This window comes from Rattus rattus, chromosome 3, assembly GCF_011064425.1.
Source record: "Rattus rattus isolate New Zealand chromosome 3, Rrattus_CSIRO_v1, whole genome shotgun sequence".
NCBI lineage: Eukaryota > Metazoa > Chordata > Mammalia > Rodentia > Muridae > Rattus > Rattus rattus.
Window position 1 is genome coordinate 63143411 of NC_046156.1, and position 24315 is coordinate 63167725.

At 48.9% G+C, this 24315-nt stretch overlaps 1 protein-coding gene across 1 annotated transcript; it reads left to right on the forward strand.

Annotated features, from left to right (window-relative positions):
* Positions 1–8434: 8434 nt before the first annotated feature.
* On the forward strand, positions 8435–23416 carry Npr1 (natriuretic peptide receptor 1). The gene is made up of 22 exons (XM_032897857.1): positions 8435–9507; positions 10279–10478; positions 11101–11214; positions 11642–11777; positions 12077–12168; positions 12863–12998; positions 13197–13281; positions 14390–14510; positions 15034–15108; positions 15330–15407; positions 15706–15810; positions 16057–16128; positions 16226–16382; positions 16955–17110; positions 17353–17521; positions 18395–18541; positions 18691–18814; positions 18945–19013; positions 19517–19691; positions 19864–19962; positions 22618–22709; positions 22833–23416. The coding sequence occupies exons 1-22, from the start codon at positions 8799–8801 to the stop codon at positions 22893–22895; spliced, it is 3174 nt and encodes a 1057-aa protein (XP_032753748.1). The 5' UTR covers positions 8435–8798; the 3' UTR covers positions 22896–23416.
* Positions 23417–24315: the final 899 nt, after the last annotated feature.

Consider the following 24315-nt stretch of genomic DNA (forward strand, 5'->3'; position numbering starts at 1 on the left):
TAGCAATCTCTGCCGTGTGCCGCCTCACTTGAAAACATAACTTTTACCTTACGGAAATATCAGAAATAGTTCCATTTCCCACCATTTTTTCCCTCAATATCATTACTGTTATATGATTCTTTTTTTATTGAAAATTGTCATACAATTTTTCTTGATCATGTATTTCTCTTCCCCAATTCCACCCAGATCCTCCCTCCCCACTTCCCTATGCTAGGTGATTCTGACAAGTATTGATGTATTATTTACTTTTGTAGGCATCTATTCCTTCTAAGTAACCACATTAAAATAAGGAATACTTTATCAGGTCGGCAAAGTGAGTTGGCAGGTATAATCTCAACTACCTGAGTTCGACCTCTGAGACTCAGTGATGGAAGGTGAGCAGCGAACTGCATTTTGTTCTCCGACCTCACTATGAATGCCGTGGGTGTGGTGACACCCATAAACACAACATAAATAAATGTAACAGAAAAAAAATTTAAAGGATATTTTGGTAAACATGGTGGAGCATGCCTTTAATTCCCGCACCTGGGAGGCAGCGGCAGGAGAATCTCTGTGAGTTCAAGGTCAGACTATTCTATGTAACCAGTCCATGCCAAGTAAGTCTACATAGGGAGATCCTGCCTCACAAAAACAGTATTTTATCATCTCAGAAAGGTAACCATACTGGATTTCTACTATCATGGGTTAGGTTTGCCTTTAGATTTTCTTTTTATTGGGGCTCGATCAGAGATGACTCAGCAGTCAAGAGCATGCACTGCTCTTTCAGAGGACTAGAGTTCAGTCAATCTCTAAAGCCCTCTAGGGGATTGTATTCACAAGCACGTATACATATACACACATAACTTAACATAAAATAAATCCTTAAACCGGACCTTGTCGTGCAGGCCTTTAATCCCAGCACTGGGGAGGCAGAGGCAGGCAGATCTCTGAATTCAAGACTGGCCTTGATCTACAGAGAAAGTTCCAGGACAACCAGGACTGCACAGAGAAACCCTACCTCAAAAAAATTAAATAAATAAACAAACAAACAAACAAATTAATAATAATAATAATAATAATAATAATAATAATAGTTTATTTATTTAGGGACTGGAGAGATGGCCCAGCAGTTAAGAGCACTTGTTATGTTGCTCTTGCAGAGGACCAAGAAGCGTCAAGTCCCTTCATCCATACAGTGGCTCACAACTGTCTGTACTCCAGTTCCAGGGGGTGGAACGTAGTTCTCTGACATCCACAGACATCAGGCATTCACATGGTACACAGACATATATGGGAGCAAAACATTTGTACACATAAAATAAGTAAATCTAAAACATATTTTAAGCTGTTGCAAAAAGTAAAGTTTATTCATTTGAGGTGGGGAGAATGTGCCACAGCCAAGTCCAGTTGAGTCTTTTACCTTTTCAAGGGTCCTTAGGATCTACTCCACATAGTCTCTGTGTAAACTTTGCCTGGAACTTGCTACACAGACCGAATTAGTTAGCCTAATACTCATGACTCTTCCTGCAGCAGCCTGCCAACCACTGTGCAGGCATTATAACCCAGTTTGTGCCACTCTATGCCCACCTTTGCCTGTTTTTTCTTTTAATTGTTAAATTATCATCTTTATTGTTTATATTTATTTACATGTGTGGTGTGCACATGGATGTGCTATGACATGCACATGGAGATCAGAGGACGACTTGCAGGAGTCAGTTCTTTGCTTCTTCGTGAATTCCAGGTCAGCCAGAGTAGGTCCTGGGGAATGAACTCCAGTCCTCATGCTTTTTGTATCAAGACTTTTACATCCCCAAGACCCAGTTTGGGAGTGGGGAGGGGAAGGGAGAGGAGGGAAGTCTGGCTTTTATTCACTTGTCCCATGGTGAAACTTTTCTGAGTTTTTTGGAGTTTGATATTTTGTTTTGTTTATCTTTGTTTTTCGTTTATTTGGTTGTTTGATTTGGTTTGGGCTTTTTGAAGCAGGGTTTCTCCACATAGCCTTGGCTGGCTGTCCTGGAATTTGCTCTGTGGACCAGGCTGGCTTTGAATTCAGAGATCTGCCTGCCTCTGCCTCCCCAGTGCTGCGATTAAAACTGTGGCCAGAAGCTCTGCCATGGTTTTTTTTTGTTGTTGTTTGGTTGGTTGGTTTTAGTTTTGGTTTTTTTGGTTGTTATTGGTTTTTGGTTTGTTTTTTTTTTTTACAGTGTCTCACTATGAATCTCTGACTGACCTGAACTTAACTCAGTCCCTCACTTCCCTCTTCCCCAGATCAACTCCTCCCACAAGAAGAGCACGCTGTACACACATAAGGTCTATATGCAGACAACCTAGCTTGGCCCCATACACATGAGTTCATATTTATTGCTTCAGTCTCTGTGAGCCCCATTAAGCCTCGATTCCACGTTTTTAGAGTGTTCCTCTGGCTTCTACAATCCCAATCCTTCTTGCCCCTCTTCTTCTGGGTTCCCTTGGATCCCCTAGTGTTTGGTTGTGGATCTCTGCTTTGCTCCCATCAGTTGCTCGAGGAAGCCTCTCTGATGACTATTGGGCTAGGCACCAATCTGTGAGTGTAACAGAATATCATTAGAAATCATTACACTGGGGCTGGAGAGACGGCTCAGTGGTTAAGAGAATTGACTGCTCTTCCAGAGGTCCTGAGTTCAATTTCCAGCAACCACATGGTGGCTCACAACCATCTGTAAAGGGATCTGATGCCCTCTTCTGGTGTGTCTGAAGACAGCTACAGTATCCTCACATACATTAAATAAATAATATTTTTTTTTAAAAAGAAATCATTACACTGACTTGGTTTGGTTTGGTTTGGTTTTCTGGCCAGTTGTCCTAGGTCTCTGGTCGGGTTCCTGGTCATCCAGGGAGTGTCAGACTTGGGCTCTCTCTAGTGTAGTAGGTCACAAGTTGGAGCAGTCATTGGTTGGCCACTTCCACAAGTTCTGGGCCATGCCATCGTAGCATGTCTTGTAGGCACGACAGATTGTAGATTGGAGGTTTTGTGTTTGAGTTGATGTCCCATTCCCACTGCTAAGGATCTTTTCCTGGATATAGAAGATGGTCAGTTCGTACTCAGTATCCCCCATTAATAGGAGAATTCACTAGGGTCATTTTCGTAGATTCCAGGGAATTTCCACTGCACTGGGTTTCCTCATCAACCCCCAAATGCCTCCCAATTCCAGTCGTCTCTCCAAGGACAACTCCATTTCTCCCACCCCCTGGTTGATCCTTCCTGTTCCCATCCCCACACACTGACAAATCTATTTGCCCTTGTTAGGAAGACTGTAACATGATTATAGTTTATGTAACCACTGATGTCCACTTATAAGTAAGTATATGTTTGTCTTTCTGGGTCTGAGTTACCTCACTCAGGATGATCTTTTATACATAGTTCCATCCATTTGCCTTCAAATTTCATGATGTTGCTGTTTTTTCTTTTTTTCTTTTTCTTTTCTTTTTTTTTTTCGGAGCTGGGGACCGAACCTAGGGCCTTGCGCTTGCTAGGCAAGCACTCTACCACTGAGCTAAATCCCCAACCCCGATGTTGCTGTTTTTAACTTCATAGTGTAAATGTACCATATTTCTTTATCCATTCTTTGGTTGAGGGACATCTAGGTTATCTGCAGTTTCTGGCTATTATGAAAAGAAGGTGCAACGAATATGGTTGAGCAAGTGTCCTTGTGGAAGGATGGAGCATCCTTTGGATAGATGCCCAAAAGTGGTATAGCTTGGTCTCGAGGTAGATTGACTCAGTTCTCCGAGGAACTGCCATATTGATCTCTATAGTGACTCCACTAGTTTTCACTCCCACCAGCAATGGAGGAGGTTCCCCCATGTTCCACATCCTCCCCAGCATAAGCTATCACCATTCTGACAATATAAGATAGACTCTCAAAATAATTCTGATTTTCATTCTCCTGATGGCTAAAGATATTGAACAAGAAGTCTTTCGACTTTATGTATATGAGTACACAGTCGCTGTCTTCAGACACACCAGAAGAGGGCATCAGATCTCATTACAGATGGTTGTGAGCCACCATGTGGTTGCTGGGAACTGAACTCAGGTCCTCTGGAAGAGCAGTCAGTGCTCTTAACCACTGAGTCATCTCTTCAGCCCCTGACAACAATTATTAAAGACAGAACCCACAGGCTGGAGAGCTGGCTCGCTGGTTAAGGGCACTGTCTACTCTTCCAAAGGTTCTGAGTTCAATTTGCAGCACCCACATGGTGGTTGTTCCCAACCATCTATAATGGAATTTGATGACTTTTTCTGTCCTGCAGACATATATGCAAATAGAGCACTCATATGAATAAATAAATAAATCTTTTTTAAAAGTTAAAAAAAGATGAGGTCTGTACTGATACCCCTCCAGCTTTTCCATCATGAGAAGCTCATTATAGGCAAGGGAGATGCTGCCAGTAACTATGCCAAGAAGACCTACTCATGGACAATGAGATCAATCACTTTGTCTTAGATGGAATTTACAAGCTGACTAGTGGGTGCTCAAGCCTTGTTTTTCCATACCTTTAGCAGGAAAATAGCTCTCGTTCTCCTTGATGTTAAGTGTCTTTCTGCTGATTACAGCTGGAGTTCTTCACTTAGCCAGCCCCAAGTTTTCACAGCTGTCGTTGAACCCTGCAACTCCATCTTCACTGTCTTGCAGCACTCTGGGTCTTCATGGTAGACAATGAGGTCATCTATGATCTGTCATAGAAGCCCCAATACTGAGCACCCAACCTACATTAACCTTAATTGCCATCTTTGGCAGTTCATATCTTCTACCATTGTCCCCCTTCCATTTGATAGATATCCAGATTTTACCTTCCCACATAGGCCCCACCCTCTCTGCTGAGAAAGCCTATCAGGAGCAAGGTTCTACAGCAAAGATCACAAATGCTTACTTTGAGCCAGCCAATCATATGCTAAGATGTGCCGTGGTAAGCACAGGGGTTTGATGCCTGTTGTGGTCTGGTGATACGGCTCCCAAGGATGTCACTGTGAGGTTTGCCACCATTGAGACCATGTACAGCCTGCAGCTTGTTGTCTCAAACTCCGATGGCCTCAAGGCTGGCATACACCTCTCCCAGTGCTGCCTGGTAGAGACAGGGACCAGTCACGGTGAGCTGAGTGCATGCTGAACAGGTGCCATTGCTCAGGCCTGGGATCGCCAGACCACAAGTGTGACCTGATATGTGCAAGGTGTACCTTTGTCTGCTGCTGTGTGGAGGAGGGGATAGAGGAAGAAAGGACTATTCAGGTCCATGAGGGCACTGCTACCCTACAGACATACAGGAAGGGCGACGTGAATGCCATTGAGGGGAAGGGAGAAAGAAAGAAGGGAATACTGATCATCTAGTCTTTTCACTGCAGCCCTATTCCTTGAACTTTACCTCCAGCCTCAGCTGACAGCCACTAACAGCTTCCTGATTAGGTTATCTTTGCTCATCTTAAAAATATAATTCAACCAACGTTTTAGCTGTTCGCAGCTCCAGATTTAGTCCTCCATACCGACAAGAGTTTGATAACCTGACGATGTTTCTAGTCCAGTCACTTCTCACGAGCTCCGGCTTTACCAGACGCCTGTAGGAACCTCTGCTTGGGCATCTATAGGCAACTCAAATTCAAATTTACCGTCCACCCAAACCCTTGCTTTAGTTTATCCACTAAAGAGGTCAATGTCTCTTGATTCCTCCTCTTTTCAGAGTCCCACTGACCCTGTTTACAAAACCGCTTCCACTTCTACTTGCCTCTACACGTGGACTCTACTCCGCATAACAGACACCTGTCACACAAAAGCTTTACTGGCCCCATTTCCTCCAGCCACTTCCTGCTCAGTCATTCCGACTTCCCAGCTCAGAGTGCACAATGCAGGCTCCCATAGCAGTCAGGTAGTGTAGTTGAGGTAAGGTGGGTAGAAACCATGATGGTTCACCATCAGGGAGGCCGTGGCACTTGCTCCCATTGATCGTACAGTAAGGGACACAGGGCCTAGGTCGCTAACTTTTCACTATTCAGGGAAAATAAGGGGATGGAGAAATGGCTCAGTGGTTAAGAGGGTTTGCTGCTGTTACAGAAGACTTGATCCAAGTTAGGTTCCCAGCATCCGTGTGGGGTAGTTCACAGCTGCTTGAAACTCTCGCTCCAGCGGATCAAAAGCCCTCTTCAGGCCTCTAAAAGTATCTGTACACACACACACACACACACACACACACACACACACACGCACAAAATAAAATAATTTTTTTTAATCAGTGGCTTGGAGAAGGGCTTGGCAGTCAGGAGGACTCACCTGGTACTGGAAGACTTCAGTTCTGTTCCCAGCACCTGAGAACATGGCTAACAACTGCCTAGAACTCCCAGCTACAGGGGATCCTGTGCCTTCTGGCTCTCCGCTTACATGGATATACTCACAGTGACTTAACTTTTAAGAAAAACTACTAAAAAAGAAAAACCCAGAAACACAAATATTTATAAACCATCTGCTTGCTGTTTTAGTTTCTGAGACAGTGTTTCTTTGTGTAGCCCAGACTGAGCTGGAACTCACTCTGTAGATCAGGCTAGTCTTGAACTAAGATCTATCTGCCTGCCTCTGCCTCAGAAGCTCTGTGATTAAAGGTATGCACCACCACCACCTAGCCATCTGGTGTTCTTTAAAGCATGGATAATTAAATAAAATCATAAAAATAAAAAATAAATATGAATGATGATAGCTATATATAAAACGGAGAGACTTCAAGCCTGCCTCCCTAAAAAAAATTCCTAACTCTTCATGTATAGAAAATAGATTTCGGGGGTTGGGATTTGGCTCAGTGGTAGGGCGCTTGCCCTAGCAACAGCAAGGCCTGGGTTCAGTCCCCAGCTCCGGGGGGGGGGGGAGAAAAAAAAAAAAATAGATTTGGGGCTGGAGAGATGGTTCAGAGGTTAAGAGCACTGACTGTTCTTCCAGAGGTCCTGAGTTCAAATCCCAGCAACCACATGGTGGCTCACAAACATCTGTAATGGGATCTGATGCCCTCTTCTGGTGTGTCTGAAGACAGCTACAATGTACTCATCTATAAGAAATAAATAAATCTTTAAAAAAAAAAAAAGAAAATAGATTTCAACAGTTTGCTCTCTCCACATAATGTCTTTTTTCTTTTCTTTCTTAACTACAATTAATTTAAGTCATACATATGTGTTTGTATGCTGTGTGTGTATATGTGTGTGTGTATGTGCGTACTCACCCTAGAGGTATAGAATCTCCTGGAGCTGGAATAATGATTGTTTGTGAACCACTAGATGTAGTATCTGGGAATCGAACTATGGTCCTCTGGAAGAGCAATAAATGTTCTTAACCGCTGAGTTATATCTCCAACCCCAAATACCCTTTTCTTCTTTTGACCCTTGGTGATAGTAGCCCTCATCTCTGTCTCTGGGCATATCCCTGTCTCTTTTGCAGTGCTTAAAGTATATTGTGTTATGGTTATTTGTTCTCAAAAACATATATTTTATATATATAAAATCGTTATGCCGTCAACATTTAACTGGCACTTGACATAGCTGGTCCTCTTGAAATGTTTGCTGATCTTAGTTCCTGTTTGTGCTCAAGACTGGCGAAGCTGATGGCGCAATACGGTTAATGAATCCGGATGACCATTAGAGGGCACACTAATCCCATGCCGTTCCGTCCCAAAGGCCCAGCAGTTTGGAGTTCCCCAGACTCGCTCCTTCATTTATTCTTCCCATGATCATTGCCACCCAGAACTCCACAGTCCCATTTTAATAATCTTCCACACAAAACACTCACACGACGTTACATCTCTTCCCTAGCCACCCACCCTCTCTCCCCAGTTTCCGTTAGTATTTGGGAATTAAAGAGTTAACTCCACCCTCCCACCTGGTCATCTTGCTCAGTTAATCTGCGCGATCTGGGAGGCGGCGAAGAAGAAAGGGGAGGTACTCATTGATGGACTGGGTAACCCGGACTCTGGCTCGCCTCTACTTGATTGCCTTTTCTAGAAACCCTCCCAAACTCCTATTAGCCACACACACCTTTTCCGGCCAAGATCCAAACAAGCTTTCCTCTCCCTAGGAGTCAGGTAGACGAGGGGGGCATAGGACAGAGGGCGGGGGGCAGCTTCCTCACACCTCCTTCCTCAGCCCTAGTCCCCACGCGGCCTAGGCGCCCCGCCCGCGGGTGCTGCCAGGGGAGGGAAACCTCGCGCAGAGACAGCGGGGCGGGAAGAGGGTCAGCAATAACTGGCGCACGGGAGGGTGGGGAGCCAGCGGTAGTCAGGGCTGGGAGGAAGGAGTTAAAGAGTCAGGATTGGTTCCCCCGGCTCTCTTGTCACAGAATCTGGAGGGGAGGATTCGCTGCCTGGCTCGGGACCTTGTGGTCCCGTCCCCCCCGCCCGCCCCCGGAACGGCCGGAGACTGGGGCCAGCCGGACGCCCCTTCTGGCACACTCCTGGGGCAAGCGCGAGCGCACACTCCCCTTTCCTTGCTGGCGCTCCCTCTCCGCCTCGCTCTCTCTAGATCGTCCTCTCCTTCCCTCGCTCTCCACCGACTCCCTTCGGGTGCTGTGCTTGCTCCCACCTGCTCTGAAGCGCTCTCCGCTCTCGGACGCTCCCAATTTAGCGCTCCTGCTCGACGGCCGAACCGTCGCAGCCTCGGCAGGCAGCGTGCCCTCGGGGCTGCGGCTTCAACCCACCCCAGCTTCCCCACTCGCTACGACTCGGGCGCCCAGGACGTTCGACCCTCGCCGCTGAGCCCGAGGATGGCGAGCAGACCATGGTGACAGCGCTGCCCCGTCGCTGCACTCGCTGAGGCCATGCCGGGCTCCCGACGCGTCCGTCCGCGCCTAAGGGCGCTGCTGCTGCTGCCGCCGCTTCTGCTACTCCGGGGCGGCCACGCGGGCGACCTGACGGTGGCTGTGGTGCTGCCGCTGACCAACACCTCGTACCCGTGGTCCTGGGCGCGTGTAGGGCCGGCCGTGGAACTGGCTCTCGCGCGGGTGAAGGCTCGGCCGGACTTGCTGCCGGGTTGGACGGTCCGCATGGTGCTGGGCAGCAGCGAGAACGCGGCGGGCGTCTGCTCGGACACCGCCGCACCGCTGGCCGCGGTGGACCTCAAGTGGGAGCACAGCCCCGCGGTGTTCCTGGGCCCCGGCTGCGTCTACTCCGCTGCCCCGGTAGGGCGCTTCACCGCGCACTGGCGGGTGCCGCTGCTCACCGCCGGCGCCCCGGCTCTGGGCATCGGGGTCAAGGATGAGTATGCGCTAACCACCCGCACAGGACCCAGCCATGTCAAGCTGGGCGATTTCGTGACGGCGCTGCATCGACGGCTGGGCTGGGAGCACCAGGCGCTGGTGCTCTATGCAGATCGGCTGGGCGACGACCGGCCTTGCTTCTTCATAGTGGAGGGGCTGTACATGCGGGTGCGTGAGCGCCTCAACATCACAGTGAATCACCAGGAGTTCGTCGAGGGCGACCCGGACCACTACCCCAAGCTACTGCAGGCCGTGCGGCAAAAGGGCAGAGGTGAGGCTGGCACCCGCCGGACAGCTGGCTCGTGCGGCCTGATCTCCGGCCTGTCCACGGGCCTGGCATTCCTCCTTTAGGGGCCAGGCTTCCTCCTCTTAGAGTCTTGCCCAATATGACTTTCCTACCTCGGAGTTTCTAGTTCCCTCTCTCCGCGCCGGGTTTGCATTCCTACCCTCTCCTCCTCCCGTCCTGTCTCAAGTGACCTTCCTGCTGCGAACTTTCTTGATTTAAGCGCGGAAGGGCCTAGTTCTAGCGCTACTGCTCCCTCAGCTTCCCGACTCCTCTCTCCAGTTTTCGCTCTACCCTACCACGGTCTCTCTCCTCCGGTTCCTTCTATTGCTCCCACATAAGCTCTCAGGCTCTCGGGTCCCTTCTCCCGCTAGCCATTCTCTGATTCTTCCTGCAGTCTTGGTCCCCCACCCCCACCCACATGCACACACCTTGCCCCACATTCTCTTCCTTCCTCCCACCCCTATCTCTCTTCCTATTCTGCACACCTTCTCCCATCTTTCCCGTTCCCTTGCTAAGGCCCAGACTGAGCCAGGAGTTGCTGTCCTTTAAAAACTACAAACTCAGAATTCCCTCCCTTTTAGTACCCTGCCTGTTCATTCATGTGGTCTCTCTCTCTCTCTCTCTCTCTCTCTCTCTCTCTCTCTCTCTCTCTCTCTCTCTCTCTCTTCTCTTCTCTTCTCTTCTCTTCTCTTCCCTTCTCTTCTCTTCTCTTCTCTTCCCTTCTCTTCTCTTCTCTTCTTCCTCCTTTTCCTTCAGTTATCTACATCTGCAGTTCTCCGGATGCCTTCAGGAATCTGATGCTTCTGGCCCTGAATGCTGGCCTGACTGGGGAGGACTATGTTTTCTTCCACCTGGATGTGTTTGGGCAAAGCCTTAAGAGTGCTCAGGGCCTTGTTCCTCAGAAACCCTGGGAAAGAGGAGATGGGCAGGACAGGAGTGCCCGCCAGGCCTTTCAGGTGAGTGCTGAGGTTTGAAGCCCAGGACTCTTAAGTTGTTGACATATCCTTTCTGGGCACTCTGCCCCTGTGTATCTGAAATGATTACAGAAAACAGGTTTTTGATAGTCTTAGAGTTGAACCATGAACTTCGTGGGATTTAAGGACTAGAGGCTAAACAGATTATTTTATAGCCCTGAGTAAAAGGATATTAAAGACCCCTGGACTAGATAGTGTTTGAATCCTTTTGCTCAACCACAGGACCATGTCATGCAGGACACATGGATCAATTTGATCTTTGTCTTATTTAATATTTATTATTTATTTTGGTTTTTGCTTGGTTTTTGTTGTTGTTGTTTTGTTTTGTTTTGTTTTGTTTTGTTTGGGTCAGAGTCTCTCTGTGTATTACTGGTTGTCCTGGAACTTATTACACAGATCAGGCTGGGCTCAAACTCAAAGATTCTCTTGCTTCTGCCTCCTGCGTGCTAGGGTTAAAGACTTGTGCTACCACACCCAGCTAATCAACTTGATCCCGACCTAAACAGGCCGGTCTGAGAGGCAGGACCCCAGATGATAGGGACAGGATACAGGAAGGACTGGAGTCAGCTCCTACCACTCCCCTTTTCGATGATTCCTTCCTTAGGCTGCCAAAATTATTACTTACAAAGAGCCTGATAATCCTGAGTACTTGGAATTCCTGAAGCAGCTGAAACTCTTGGCTGACAAGAAGTTCAACTTCACCGTGGAGGATGGCCTGGTATGAGGGGGTCCTAGGCTCCTCCAGTGTGGCTCTCTAGACCCTAATTCATGGCTTTCTGTCAGTCTATCCTACTCTCTCGGGCATTCCAGCATCCCATCTCCCCTTCTTCCTTCCTATTATTTCTGTATCTCTCCTGATGGTGGAGGGGGACAGTGGCAAGTTTAACCCTTGAACATAAAGTCCTCATCGTGGAAAATGCAAGTGGCATATCCTGCCCTATCTTTCTCTCTAGCATGACTCGGTGTCGGGAGAATTGTAGATGCAAAAGCATCTTTTAGGCAGTCATATTTGTGTGGACTTTGGGTGTCTTCTCTATCCCCTCCAAGCTCCCCCTACCCCTCCCCAGTTCCCTGCCCACAACGCTACAGTTTGTCACTCTGAGCCCTTTATCTCTGCCCTATCTGAGCTCTGCTTGCTTCTACAGAAGAATATCATCCCAGCCTCCTTCCACGACGGGCTCCTGCTCTATGTCCAGGCAGTGACAGAGACTCTGGCACAGGGGGGAACTGTCACAGATGGAGAGAACATCACTCAGCGGATGTGGAACCGAAGCTTCCAAGGTCAGGGCCTAGAATTAACTGGAATGGGCTGCTTTGGGGCTGGAGGTGAGAGTGAGCCCTAGATGTCCCAGCAGGAGACCACAGGAAGCCTGTTACCCAGCTGGGTACCTTAAGTTTCCTAAAATTCTGCATGCTGTCTGCCATTCCCATAGCCACCACGGCTGCCCTTTTCGCTGTTGTGCATATATCCATGTTAGTGTCTGCATCTCTGTCGAGGGGGGTTGGAGGGTTGGGATGATGTAAGGCATCTCTGAACCTCCATTATTTCAAAACACAGCCTTCCTCCCCTACGGCCCTAGGTGTGACAGGATACCTGAAAATTGATAGAAACGGAGATCGGGACACCGATTTCTCTCTCTGGGATATGGATCCAGAGACGGGTGCCTTCAGGGTAAGTTCACACATACCCCAAGAAGACAATGCCTGCCAAGAATGGCCTATCATCCTCCTAACCGCACTCCACCCCACAGCCCTACCAGGTACCTGATTATTCTTTGGACAGCTATGAGATACTAATGAGGCAGGCTCAATTAACTCTTCAGTCTGGGAGCAGCCAAAATGATGCGCAAACTTCCTCCCTCAGAGAACCCCAAGTCTGAAGAGGGAACATAGAGTCCTTCCCTTGAGTTCCTAAGACAGGTGGGACCCCATCCTAGCAGAGACAGGGACTCTGGCCAAGAAGAATGCATGTGTGCCGCTGTGTAAATGTAGCGAGGACAGGAAGGGACAGGGGTCAAAGGCACCAAGATTCAGATCTACTAGTGAAGGCCTCCTGGAGGAGACATATTAGGGCTAGAAGTGTACACTGAGGAATTATTTCTGCCTTGCAATCAATACCAACTCCCTGAGTATAGGGTTGGGGTTTCCAATGCGGTTCCCTATGGTTGCTTCTCTGCAAACCTGTGAGTGTTCAAGTTTTTGCCCCTTAGTGCCCTGGCCATGGGTTGGAAGACTCATGGATAGTCACAGCAGGAACCTAGTGAGTAGTCCATGGTCCAAATGCAGGTCCTGGAAGTAGATTGGCGAGAGCAGGAGGCAGGATGGTAGGGGGTCGACAGGCACTCACCACTCCTGTTCTCCCTCAGGTTGTCCTGAACTATAATGGTACTTCCCAGGAGCTGATGGCTGTGTCAGAACACAAATTATACTGGCCTCTGGGATATCCACCTCCTGACGTCCCTAAATGTGGCTTTGACAATGAGGACCCAGCCTGCAACCAAGGTGCCCGGGCCCATGCTTCCGGAACCCTGTCGTGGAGCCACGGCCTCCTCCCCAGGGGAGTTAAACAGAGGTTTCCTTGCTCCAGACTTTACTTCCCTTCCTTTATCATATCAGACGATTCCTGACTGACTATTAGATGATTCCTCCTTCCTATCGTCTAACCCTGGTCTCTCTTCTACAACTTGGACTCTCCCACAGACCACTTTTCCACACTGGAGGTTCTGGCTTTGGTGGGCAGCCTCTCTCTGATTAGCTTTCTGATTGTGTCTTTCTTCATATACAGGTAAGTTAAGGCACAGGGGTGTTAGGTGAGGCTGGGGAGACAGGAGCACAGAGAAGGGAGCAGGAGGAGAGTAGGCCTGGGAGGGAGCCTAATGCGGGGAAAAGAATGCGTCTTTCATTCCCTCAGTGAGGAGGCAGAAGCTCCAGATTGGAGTCAGGAAGGCGTGGATCAGTCATGTTGGTTCAGGCCAGGTTAAAGCCACAACGTAGCTGGGAAGTGACCTCAGAGCAGAGCGGATGCTGGTGTGGATCTGGCATCCTTTGCTGAGGACAGATAGAAAGCAGTAGTTTAAAACCTTCAGGTAGCTAGACAATGGTGGTACAGGCCTTTAATCCCAGCACTCAAGAGGCAGATGCAGGTGAATCTGTGAGTTCAAGGCCAGCCTGGTCTACAGAGAGCGTTCCAGGACAGCCAGGGCTGCACAGAGAAACCCTGTCTCCAAAAAACAAACTAGCAAACAAACAAACTTCAAAGGAGTTGGTTCTGGATAACAAATCGCTGAGAGCTAGGTGCTGACCCTAGACTAGAAAAGAGGGGTGAGGGAGACCACCCACCCCTCCCCTACCACACACCCCAAATTCTCACCCCTGTGCATGTGGAAATGAAAGTACAGAGTGGGGATAAGGAAACAGGAAAGAGGAGGGAAGAGAGCAGTGCTGACTGAGCATGTGCGCCAGGCACTTCCACACTCAGGATGACACTGCATCCTGTAATAATTAAGAATGAAGTAGAGGCCGGGTGTGCTGCACATAAGCTTTATTCCCAGCACTGGGGTAGTAGAGGCAGGTGGATCTCTGTGAGTTCAAGGCCAGCCTGCTGGTCTACATAGGGACAACCCAGGCCACATAGTGAGATCCCTGTTTCATAAACAACAACAACAACAAAACAAAAAAACCCAGAGGCCTCCAGTCTCCAAAGGAAGAAACTAAAGTGACTTTTCCCCCGGGATAAGATCCCCTGTGAGTTAGAATTTCTCAGGCCCCAAGCTCTCAGCTCTGAGAGCAGGACTCCCTCAAGCATCTCTTAGCATGTGGGATGTGCTGGGACTCTGAGGGGCTATGGAGCACCCACCAGGGCTAGGGGCTCAGGTGCAGGCTTCACATTCCAGGAAGATGCAGCTGGAAAAGGAGCTGGTCTCAGAGTTGTGGCGGGTGCGCTGGGAGGACTTGCAGCCCAGCAGCCTGGAGAGGCACCTTCGGAGCGCTGGCAGCCGGCTGACCCTGAGTGGGGTAAGGACACCATTGTCTCTGTAGGATGGGAACAGCTGAGTCCCAAGGGCTGATGAGTTAGCAGAAGCTGCTTCTAGATGAGGTGACTCACCTGGACCCAGGACTTGGGAGGTTAATACGGAAAGATTGCTGTAAGTCTGAGGCAAGCCTATGCTACAGAATGGGACCCCGTCTTGTAAAGCCAAAACCAAACAAAAGAATAGGTCTACCCCCAGTTCTGCCTTCACTTGCTTACCCTGACATTGTCTTAGATGAGGGTATAGTTACAGCCTCTGTAACAAGGCTCTCTCAAAGCTCGAAGGAGATAGTCTAAGTAAATACATAAAGGAGGGTGGCTCCCACCTGCAATCAATCCTAGCCTGGGAGGGTGAGTCTGGGGCACTGCTACAAGTTCCAGCTAAAGCGTAAGACCCTATCTCTGGAGGGTGACACAGATAAGGGACAGTGTGATTGAACCTAGAACTTCCAGGATGCAGAATGACCTCTGAGCTGGCCAATAGATGACTATTGTTTCTCTCTGTAGCGAGGCTCCAATTATGGCTCCCTGCTAACTACCGAGGGCCAGTTCCAAGTCTTTGCCAAGACAGCATACTATAAGGTAGGTCTGGGGAAAGACTGCTAATCTTGGGCCCCTGGTGGAGTGTGGTCTGAAGACTAAGAGATGGTAGCCTGCCAGGGAACAGGGGTAGTCCCAGGGCAAGGATGGGCTTTTTGAAGCAGGTAGAGAACTGCTGTCATGGATGGGTTTCGGAAGCAGATTGGGGTCTCAGGCCATCTCCTGAGTAATAAGTCTCCATTTCTTCTCCATTTCCTGCTCAGGGCAACCTTGTGGCTGTGAAACGTGTGAACCGGAAACGCATTGAGTTGACACGAAAAGTCCTGTTTGAACTTAAACATGTAATTAAGGGGAGCAAGGCGGTGGCTTGGGAAGGGCTTGGTGGGTACTCCAAGAGAGTAAGCCAACTGATTATGGAGGGATCTATACAGCTGGGATGGGCCCATGAGTCTTGAGGGTAGGAAGGAGATCGGTCATAAGATGAGAGATCACTGGGCCCTCCAGGGACCAGATGGGTTGTCCTCACATGTACAGGAAATAAAGGGTTAGGGAGCAAATTCCGAGAAAGAACGGAACAAACATGTGACTTGGTGAAGTTTGAAGCCTCTGCCAGGGCCTTGATGCTGCCCCAATCTGCAGATGCGGGATGTGCAGAATGAGCACTTGACAAGATTTGTGGGTGCTTGTACCGACCCCCCCAACATCTGTATCCTCACAGAGTACTGTCCCCGTGGGAGCCTACAGGTGAGTGGGACAAGAAGAAGTGTGTGAAGAAGCCTAGGTTCTAGCCCTGGCTAGCCCTGGCTCTTACCCCATTGACCATGAGCCCAGATAAGCCCCCTCTTTGTGGCCATCCTTGGCCCTCTCTGTAAATGGGAGTTGGGGGCTGGCATGGCGCTACAGTAAATCCAAGTGTCCAAGCTTACACCAGTAGCTCCCTTGTACCCTCCTCCTACTCCCAGGGGGGTCTGACTCTTGCTGCCCCAGCAGGACATTCTAGAGAATGAGAGTATCACCCTGGACTGGATGTTTCGGTACTCGCTCACCAATGACATTGTCAAGGTGAGTCCAGAGGAGATCACTGGATGCCAGGCAAGAGATGGGCATGGTTGGAAGTCATACTCATGTCTAAGCCCTCCTGCCTTCCTAAATGTTCCAGGGAATGCTCTTTCTACACAATGGGGCCATTTGTTCCCATGGGAACCTCAAGTCATCCAACTGTGTGGTAGATGGGCGCTTCGTGTTAAAGATCACAGACTACGGTCTTGAGAGCTTCAGAGACCCGGAGCCAGAGCAAGGACACACCCTCTTTGCCAGTGAGTCTGATTTTTTTTTTTCTTTTTTTTTTTTTCCCCTGAGCTGGGGACCGAACCCAGGGCCTTGCGCTTGCCAGGCAAGCGCTCTACCACTGAGCTAAATCCCCAACCCCTGAGTCTGATTTTTTAAAGATTTATTTATTATATATAAGTACACTATAGCTGTCTTCAGACACAACAGAAGAGGGCATCAGATCTCATTATGGATGGTTGTGAGCCACCATGTGGTTGCTGGGATTTGAACTCAGGACCTCTGGAAGAGCAGTCGGTGCTCTTAACCACTGAGCCATCTCTCCAGCCCCATGAGTCTGACTCTTGACCTTAGGATCTCTGCTGCCAGCACAGCTGAGAAGGGACACTGAGATCTAGCCTCTGCATGACTTGAGTATATCTCTCGTCTCCATGCTCAACCTTCATTGGTTAAAAAGGAAGTCAGACTAAGTGGTCACTGGTTCTCAGCACTGTGCTGTGTCCACAGGAGTCCTAGCCAATGTCTTTCTTTTATTGTAGCATTTCCTATCAGAATGTAAAATCCCTTATCCCTTCTATGACTCCTGACCTCTGATCCACAGAAAAATTGTGGACGGCACCTGAGCTCCTGCGAATGGCTTCGCCACCTGCCCGTGGCTCCCAAGCTGGGGATGTGTACAGCTTTGGTATCATCCTGCAGGAGATTGCCCTAAGAAGTGGGGTCTTCTATGTGGAAGGTTTGGACCTCAGCCCAAAAGGTGAGGATCACATGGCCTATATCCCAGCTGGTCTTGATGAATCCACCTCCAGAGAAGGAACCTCTCCAAACACCCCTACTGTTCCTTCTGGAGTGGGGAGTCAGCCACTCGTTGTCCTTTGCGCCATGGCTGCCAGTGACCAGCTCACCCCTGTGCTCTGGTCTGGACTCACCCCACCTGCCTGTCCCAGCCGGTTGCCCAACTAGGCTTGCTGCTCTTCAGCGCATCCCCCTTCCACACAGAGATCATTGAGCGTGTGACTCGGGGTGAGCAGCCCCCATTCCGACCCTCCATGGATCTGCAGAGCCACCTGGAGGAACTGGGGCAGCTGATGCAGCGGTGCTGGGCAGAGGACCCACAGGAGCGGCCACCCTTTCAGCAGATCCGCCTGGCGCTGCGCAAGTTCAACAAGTCAGTGGTCTCTCCCCACTACAGGCACTATAAATCCCACACTTATAAATTTTTTTTCTACAGTGGCAGCCTACTGCAGCCCTTCACAGCCTCATAGGCGTCTGCACAGCTGTATGATTTCGCTGTCCCAACAGCTCCTACCATTCACTACTCCTTCCTCTGCCAACATTGACATCCCACACCCTTTCCTGCCCACAGCCCTGTACTGACCCCCAGACTTAAGATAAATAAGACTATATGGGCCAGATGCTCCAATCCTTTCCCATTTCTTCCCATAGTCTCAATCCTACTCAAAAGCTCCTACCCCAGTCCTTGTGTCTCTTTTTTCTAGTATGCCCACTGGCTGGTTCTCTCAGTCATGTTTCTCTGCTGCCTGTCATGGTCCTCAGCTCACCCTGCTTCTCTCCCTCTCCACCTCCTTCAAACTCATTTGTGATCAATAAGAATAAATAAAGTATCCAGCATGGGGACTGGAGAGATGGCTTAACGGTTAAGAGCACTGACTGCTCTTCCAGAGGTCCTGAATTCAATTCCCAGCAACCACAGGGTGGCTCACAACCATCTGAATGCCCTCTTCTGGTGTGTCTGAAGACCACGACAGTGTGCTCACATACATGAAATAAATAAATAAATCTTTAAAAAAAAAAAAAGGTACCCAGCTGGGCATAGAAGCGGGTGGATATCTATGGGTTCAAGGCCAGCTGTTCCTTTCACCTAAAATACCTGATAATGTGAACAGATCCAGCTATAACTACTTAGAGAGACCGTGTCTCTAAGGGTGGGGCCGGGCATGGTGAGTGCCTGAGTGTGGGCACTGCCAGGCAGGACCAGTCATCTCATTTCATCTGCCCCCCTGTACCCCACGGCCCTCAGGGAGAACAGCAGCAACATCCTGGACAACCTGCTGTCACGCATGGAACAGTATGCCAACAACCTGGAGGAACTGGTAGAGGAGAGAACACAAGCTTATCTGGAGGAGAAGCGCAAAGCTGAGGCCTTGCTTTACCAGATTCTGCCTCAGTGAGTTCTGAGTTCTGCACACATGCATGCCTATGAGAGCACACACACACACACACACACACACACACGCATGCATGCACGCATATAAACATATAGCCCTATCCTCCCCCCACCTCACCTTCTGGTCTCTACCTACCCTCTCCCCTCAGCTCCGTGGCTGAGCAGCTGAAGAGAGGCGAGACCGTCCAGGCTGAGGCCTTTGATAGTGTTACCATCTACTTCAGTGATATTGTGGGCTTTACAGCTCTTTCAGCAGAAAGCACACCCATGCAGGTAAGCTGGAGCTCAGCCACAGGCAGCAGGCCAAGTAGGTCATCTTGGTCGTCTGGTGAGTACTTCCTTCCCACTTGTCCCTGGTGGGAGCCCTCAGTCCCCATTTCTCTTGGCTTCCTTTGTCTTCCAGGTGGTAACTCTGCTCAATGATCTGTACACCTGTTTTGATGCTGTCATAGACAACTTTGATGTGTACAAGGTGAGGTTCTGAGTAGGGATAGGAAGGACAGGCAGACATGGACAGTCAGAAAATGTTCAGAGGGATACATTGAAACAAAACAAAACAAAACAAGGCCAGGCAGTGGTGGTGCACACCTTTATTCCTACCACTTGGGGGATAGAGGCAGGGAAATCTCAATGAGTTCAAGGCCAGCCTGATCTACAGAGCAAGTTCCAGGACAGCCAGAACTACAGACAGGAAACCAAAGTAGGAGAAGGAGGTGGAGAATGGGGGAAAGGGGGAGGAAGAGGAGAAGAGGGGAGGAAGAGGAAGAGAGGGGGAGGAGAAGTGAGGAAGAGGAAGAGAAGAAGAAGAGGAAGAAGAAACAGAGAGAGAGAGAGAGAGAGAGAGAGAGAGAGAGAGAGAGAACAAAATAGAGACACACAGGGGGACCTAAGAACAGAGAAACTGGGGTTGGCGGCCACAAGGAAAGCTCCAGCCCTCCTGTCCTTCCTTCTTCCCCCCCCCCCGGCCCCCCATAGGTGGAGACCATTGGTGATGCTTACATGGTGGTGTCAGGGCTCCCAGTGCGGAATGGACAACTCCACGCCCGAGAGGTGGCCCGAATGGCACTTGCACTACTGGATGCTGTGCGCTCCTTCCGCATCCGCCATAGGCCCCAGGAACAGCTGCGCTTGCGCATTGGCATCCACACAGGTCAGACTACAGAAGGCATCCAGGGCTGAAACTAGGGAACAAGACTAAACCTTTATCCCCTACCTCTCACCACACACCCTGGGACCACATATCCCGACTCCTACCTCTTCTGGGGTGCTCACCTAACTCCTCTAACTTCCCTGGACTCGGCTCCCTTCTTTTCCCCTCCTAGGTCCTGTGTGTGCTGGTGTGGTAGGGCTAAAGATGCCCCGATATTGCCTCTTTGGAGACACAGTCAACACAGCTTCAAGAATGGAGTCTAATGGAGAAGGTAGGATGGCCCTCCTGGAGGGAATGAGAAGGGTGATTGCCCAGTGCATCCTGCTGCTTATGCCTTCCTAGTTCCTCAGCTTGCTCCTGCCTCCTCTGCCTACCCTGATTTCCCGTATGCACATAACTCCCACATTGTAAATTAAGACTATTGGTGGGGGTGGGGTGGGGGTGGGGGTTAAAAATGCACTAAGCCGGGGTTGGGGATTTAGCTCAGTGGTAGAGCGCTTGCCTAGGAAGCACAAGGCCCTGGGTTCGGGCCCCAGCTCCGGAAAAAAAAAACCAAAAAAAAAAAAAAAAAATGCACTAAGCCCACCTTAGCCCCAAAAGCTTACTTAGGTACCAGAAATGTTTTTCAAAGCACTTTTTATTAGCTTACATCTGAGCAAAGCAATCTAACACAATCCCACTTTTTAGAGATTTTTAACAAGTGGCCTAACACTGAGGTATGTGATATAAGATATTTATATTCTTTATTTTAATATAGATCTCATTAAGCAACTCTGGCTGGTCTTGAACTTATAATTCTCCTGCTCTATTCTCCAAGTAACTGGAATAACAGGCCTAAGCCATCAGCTTGGGAAACAAAGTCTATTTAATAATGATGATGATGATGATGATGATGATAGTTATTTAATGTACTAATACACCCACAAAGATAGGTGTTTTGCTGGTGAGGTAGCTCACTGGGTTAAGGTGCTTGCTGGCCAAGTCTGGTGACCTGAGATTGATCCTTGGAACCCATATGGTACCAGGAGAGAATGGATTCTACAAGTTGTCCTCTGACTTCCATGTATTCAACACATACCCACATGAATATATGTATACATACAGTAAATGGATAAACATTATTTTACATTTTATTTTTAAAAACTACAATGTGCTAGAGTAGGAGTGCACATCTTTAGTCCCAGCACTAAGGAGGCAGAGGCAGGTGGATTTCTGAGTTGGAGGCCATCCTGGTCTACAGAGTGAGTTCCCAGACAGCCAGGGCTACACAATGAGACCCTGCCTAATGAAACAAAACAAAAACCAAACAACAATCCACAAAGTCTGAAAATGTCTTCCCCACCCACAATAAATAAATACATTTAAAAATTATGAGAAAATGTAATCTAAAACGCCAAGCATGTGACAAACTGTCATTCTCATTTCTGGGCCTCAGCTCCTCCACACAGCAGTAACTCTGTTTCAGGATTGTAAAAGATCTAGCACAATTCTTTGGGTAGGCAGTAGGCATCTAATAAATGCTCCTTTCCACCCATCCCTCGATCTTGTCCCCTGTTTCCTCTAGTTTTGTGTATGTGGCTATTGTCTGAGGCAGTATCTCAAGTTGCCAAGGTTGACTTGATCCTCTGGCCGGCACCTAACCTAAACGCTCAGGTCACAGAATTGTTTCACCAGGTCCAATTTTTTGTTTGTTTGTTTTTTGGTTTGTTATTTTGTCTTGAGACAGACACTCCCTCCCTCTCCCTCCCCCTCCCCCTCTTCCTCTCCCTCCCCCCCTTCTTGTTTTGTTTGTGTAACAAGCAGCTCTGACTGTCCTGGACTTAATTTGTAGACCCCTCTGGTCTCAAACTCAGAGATTCTGCCTGCCACTCCTCCCAAGTGCTAGGAATAAATGTATGTGTAGCCACCTCTGTGAGAGCCTGTGGCAGACACTAACAGAAAGACACTCAGAATTCACACCTCTGCTTCCAGGTGCATACACACACACACACACACACACACACACACACGAGAGAGAGAGAGAGAGAGAGAGAGAGAGAGAGAGAGAGAGAGAGAGAGTGTACTAAGTCAAGTAACTGATCTCAACAACTCACATAGTGTTTCCCATGTGCCCCACTGAATCTAGAAACTTTGTGAGTGCTTTATTTGCTTATTTGAGGGGTCTAAAATCTCACTCAGGTGGAGAAGAGTGGAGTTAAACCCTCAGACAGCACTCACCCTTTTGAAATAAGCTCTGTCACTGAGGGCCTTTTACACACTAGGGAGACACAGGACATTGGTTTTAGTTATCTGAACTAATCCAAGCTGAGCTCCATACTGAGTTGGAACAGCATCTGCAGTGTGGGTTCCTAACCAGTGCTGTACGCCCCCTCGGGAGCTGGGTAAGTCTGAAAAGCAATCCTGGGCCGTAGTATTTTTCCACAGTCAAAAAGATGCTCTGTAATCCCTTCCAGAATTGAGTCTCGTCTGGAGATTGATGGCTTAAAAAGTGTCCATTGAGCTGAGAATATGACTCACTCCATAGAGTGCTTGCCTAGCAGGAAGAAAGCGCTGGGTTCCATCCCCTACGGCACATAAACCAGCCTTGGTGATGTTCGCCCGTCATTCCAGCACATGGCAAATGGAGACAGGGAGGTCAGGAGGTCAGAGTCAGTTTAGATAACATGAGCTCTTACTTCAAAAGAGAGGTAAATAGGGCTGGGAAGGCCCAGAGTGTCAGCTCAGCAGTTTAGAGCTCTTCCTGCTCTTGCGGAGAACACGCGTGTGTTGTATAGGTATGTGTATGTTATGCAGTCACACTTCACAAGACTCATCTGGGGCTTCCTGAGCTAAAGGAAGCAAGCGCCATGCTTCCTGGTCTTCATCTGCTTGCACCCTGCTGCTCCCGTCTTTGGTGCTCCTCACCCTCCTCCCCTGTCCTCTCCAGCCCTCAAGATCCACTTGTCTTCAGAGACCAAGGCTGTGCTGGAAGAGTTCGATGGTTTCGAGCTGGAGCTCCGAGGGGATGTGGAAATGAAGGTAGAGAAGGACTCCTTAGACCCCAGAGGATCCCAAGGCCACGCCCGTAACTTAAAATCTCAAGTGATTTGGGGGAGTGGGTGTGCCATTCCCTAACCCGCCTAATCTTTTTATTTTCTCCAGGGCAAAGGCAAGGTTCGGACCTATTGGCTCCTGGGGGAGCGGGGATGTAGCACTCGAGGCTGACCTACTGCCCTGCTGTTCCTTGTCACCTCTCCTCCCTGTGCCAGAGGTGACAGAGGTGTCCAGCTTCCACCTCTCCCACAGCAGCCCAGCCACTGTGAAAGGATTAGGGACCTGACCAGCACAGTCACCAGATGTGACCTCTGAGAGAGGATGGAGATGGTAGGGACTGCAGGGGACCCCTAAGTTTGTAGGACTGACTGAAACACACAGTCCCTCCCATGGCACCCTTGTGGCACACATGCCCAGTCCCACCCTTACTCTCCTGCCTAGATTGGGACAGTGATTCCTTCTCTGCCCTCAACTTAGCTCCACTGTGACTTATAGGGAGGGAATTGCCACCTGAAGGAAACAGAAAGAGGTTTGAGTTTGCAGGAGGCGGCCAGTCCTGTGTCACAAATACTCCCCTCACTTCCAGCCCACCACCTGCCCCACAGACTTTGGACACAGCTCACTGAGAAGAGAGGCTGCCGGTTGCCTTGCTTCTCCTGTGGGCCAAACCATTAAAGTCTTTATTCCTGTGACACTGACACAGTCTCTTCTTGGGAAGAGAGGGTTGCTGGGAAACAGTCATGTTCTTTCTCTACCTTCTGCTTCCAAAAGAGTTACCTTCAACTTTGTTTCTTTTTCATTGTTGTTGATGTTGTAACTAATTTTAGGCTTTCTTTTTTTCCCTTCTTCTCTGAGCCAGGTGTAGACCTGGCTGTCTTGGAACTCACTCTGTAGACCAGGCTTGCCTGGAACTCACAGAGATCCACCTACCTACTGCTGGGATTAAAGGCATGTGCCACCCCCGACCCTGGCTAATTTTACACGTTTAATTGACGAGACCACAGAATTCCCATAGAGTGCTAAAATTATAAGAGTCCCAACAGACTTTTGTTTATGTGAATTGTCTGCTGATACTGGCCTTGTTAAAAATGAAAGCAAAAAGAGGGAAGCTATAATCCCAGCCACTTACTGAAACTGACCCAGGAACACCAAAAGTTCAAGGCCAGCCTGGGTTACAAAATTAGTTCAAGTCCACCCTGTAATCTCAATATTTTGGAGGCTGAGTCAAGAGGATTTCTATGAGCATGAAGCTACCCTGGGCTACATTCCAAGCCAGCCTGAAACTTTTTCTCAAAAGGTCAAATAAAAGGGTTGGGAATGTAGTTCGCTTGATAGAATGCTTCCCTAGGGTGCTTGAAACTGGGTACTGCCTTGGCGGCAGAGGCAGGAAGGTAAGTTCATGGTTAGCCTTGCCCAAATAGGGATTTCAAGGCCAGCTTATGTTATAGGAGGCTGTCTTAAAAACAAATCCAAATAGAGTATTGAGATATCTCAGTGGTACAAGGCTTGCCTAACGGGCATAACAAAGCCCTGTATAAATTCTCTGTCACAAAACAAAACAAAAAAAACCCCACCAGTCTTTATTACTTGT

Coding starts and splice junctions, on each gene's coding strand:
- Npr1 (XM_032897857.1), top strand. CDS start 8,799: ATGCCGGGCTCCCGACGCGTCCGTCCGCGCCTAAGGGCGCTGCTGCTG. Junction 11,215..11,641: donor TCACCGTGGAGGATGGCCTG/GTATGAGGGGGT, acceptor TTGCTTCTACAG/AAGAATATCATCCCAGCCTC. Junction 19,692..19,863: donor GCGCATTGGCATCCACACAG/GTCAGACTACAG, acceptor TTCCCCTCCTAG/GTCCTGTGTGTGCTGGTGTG.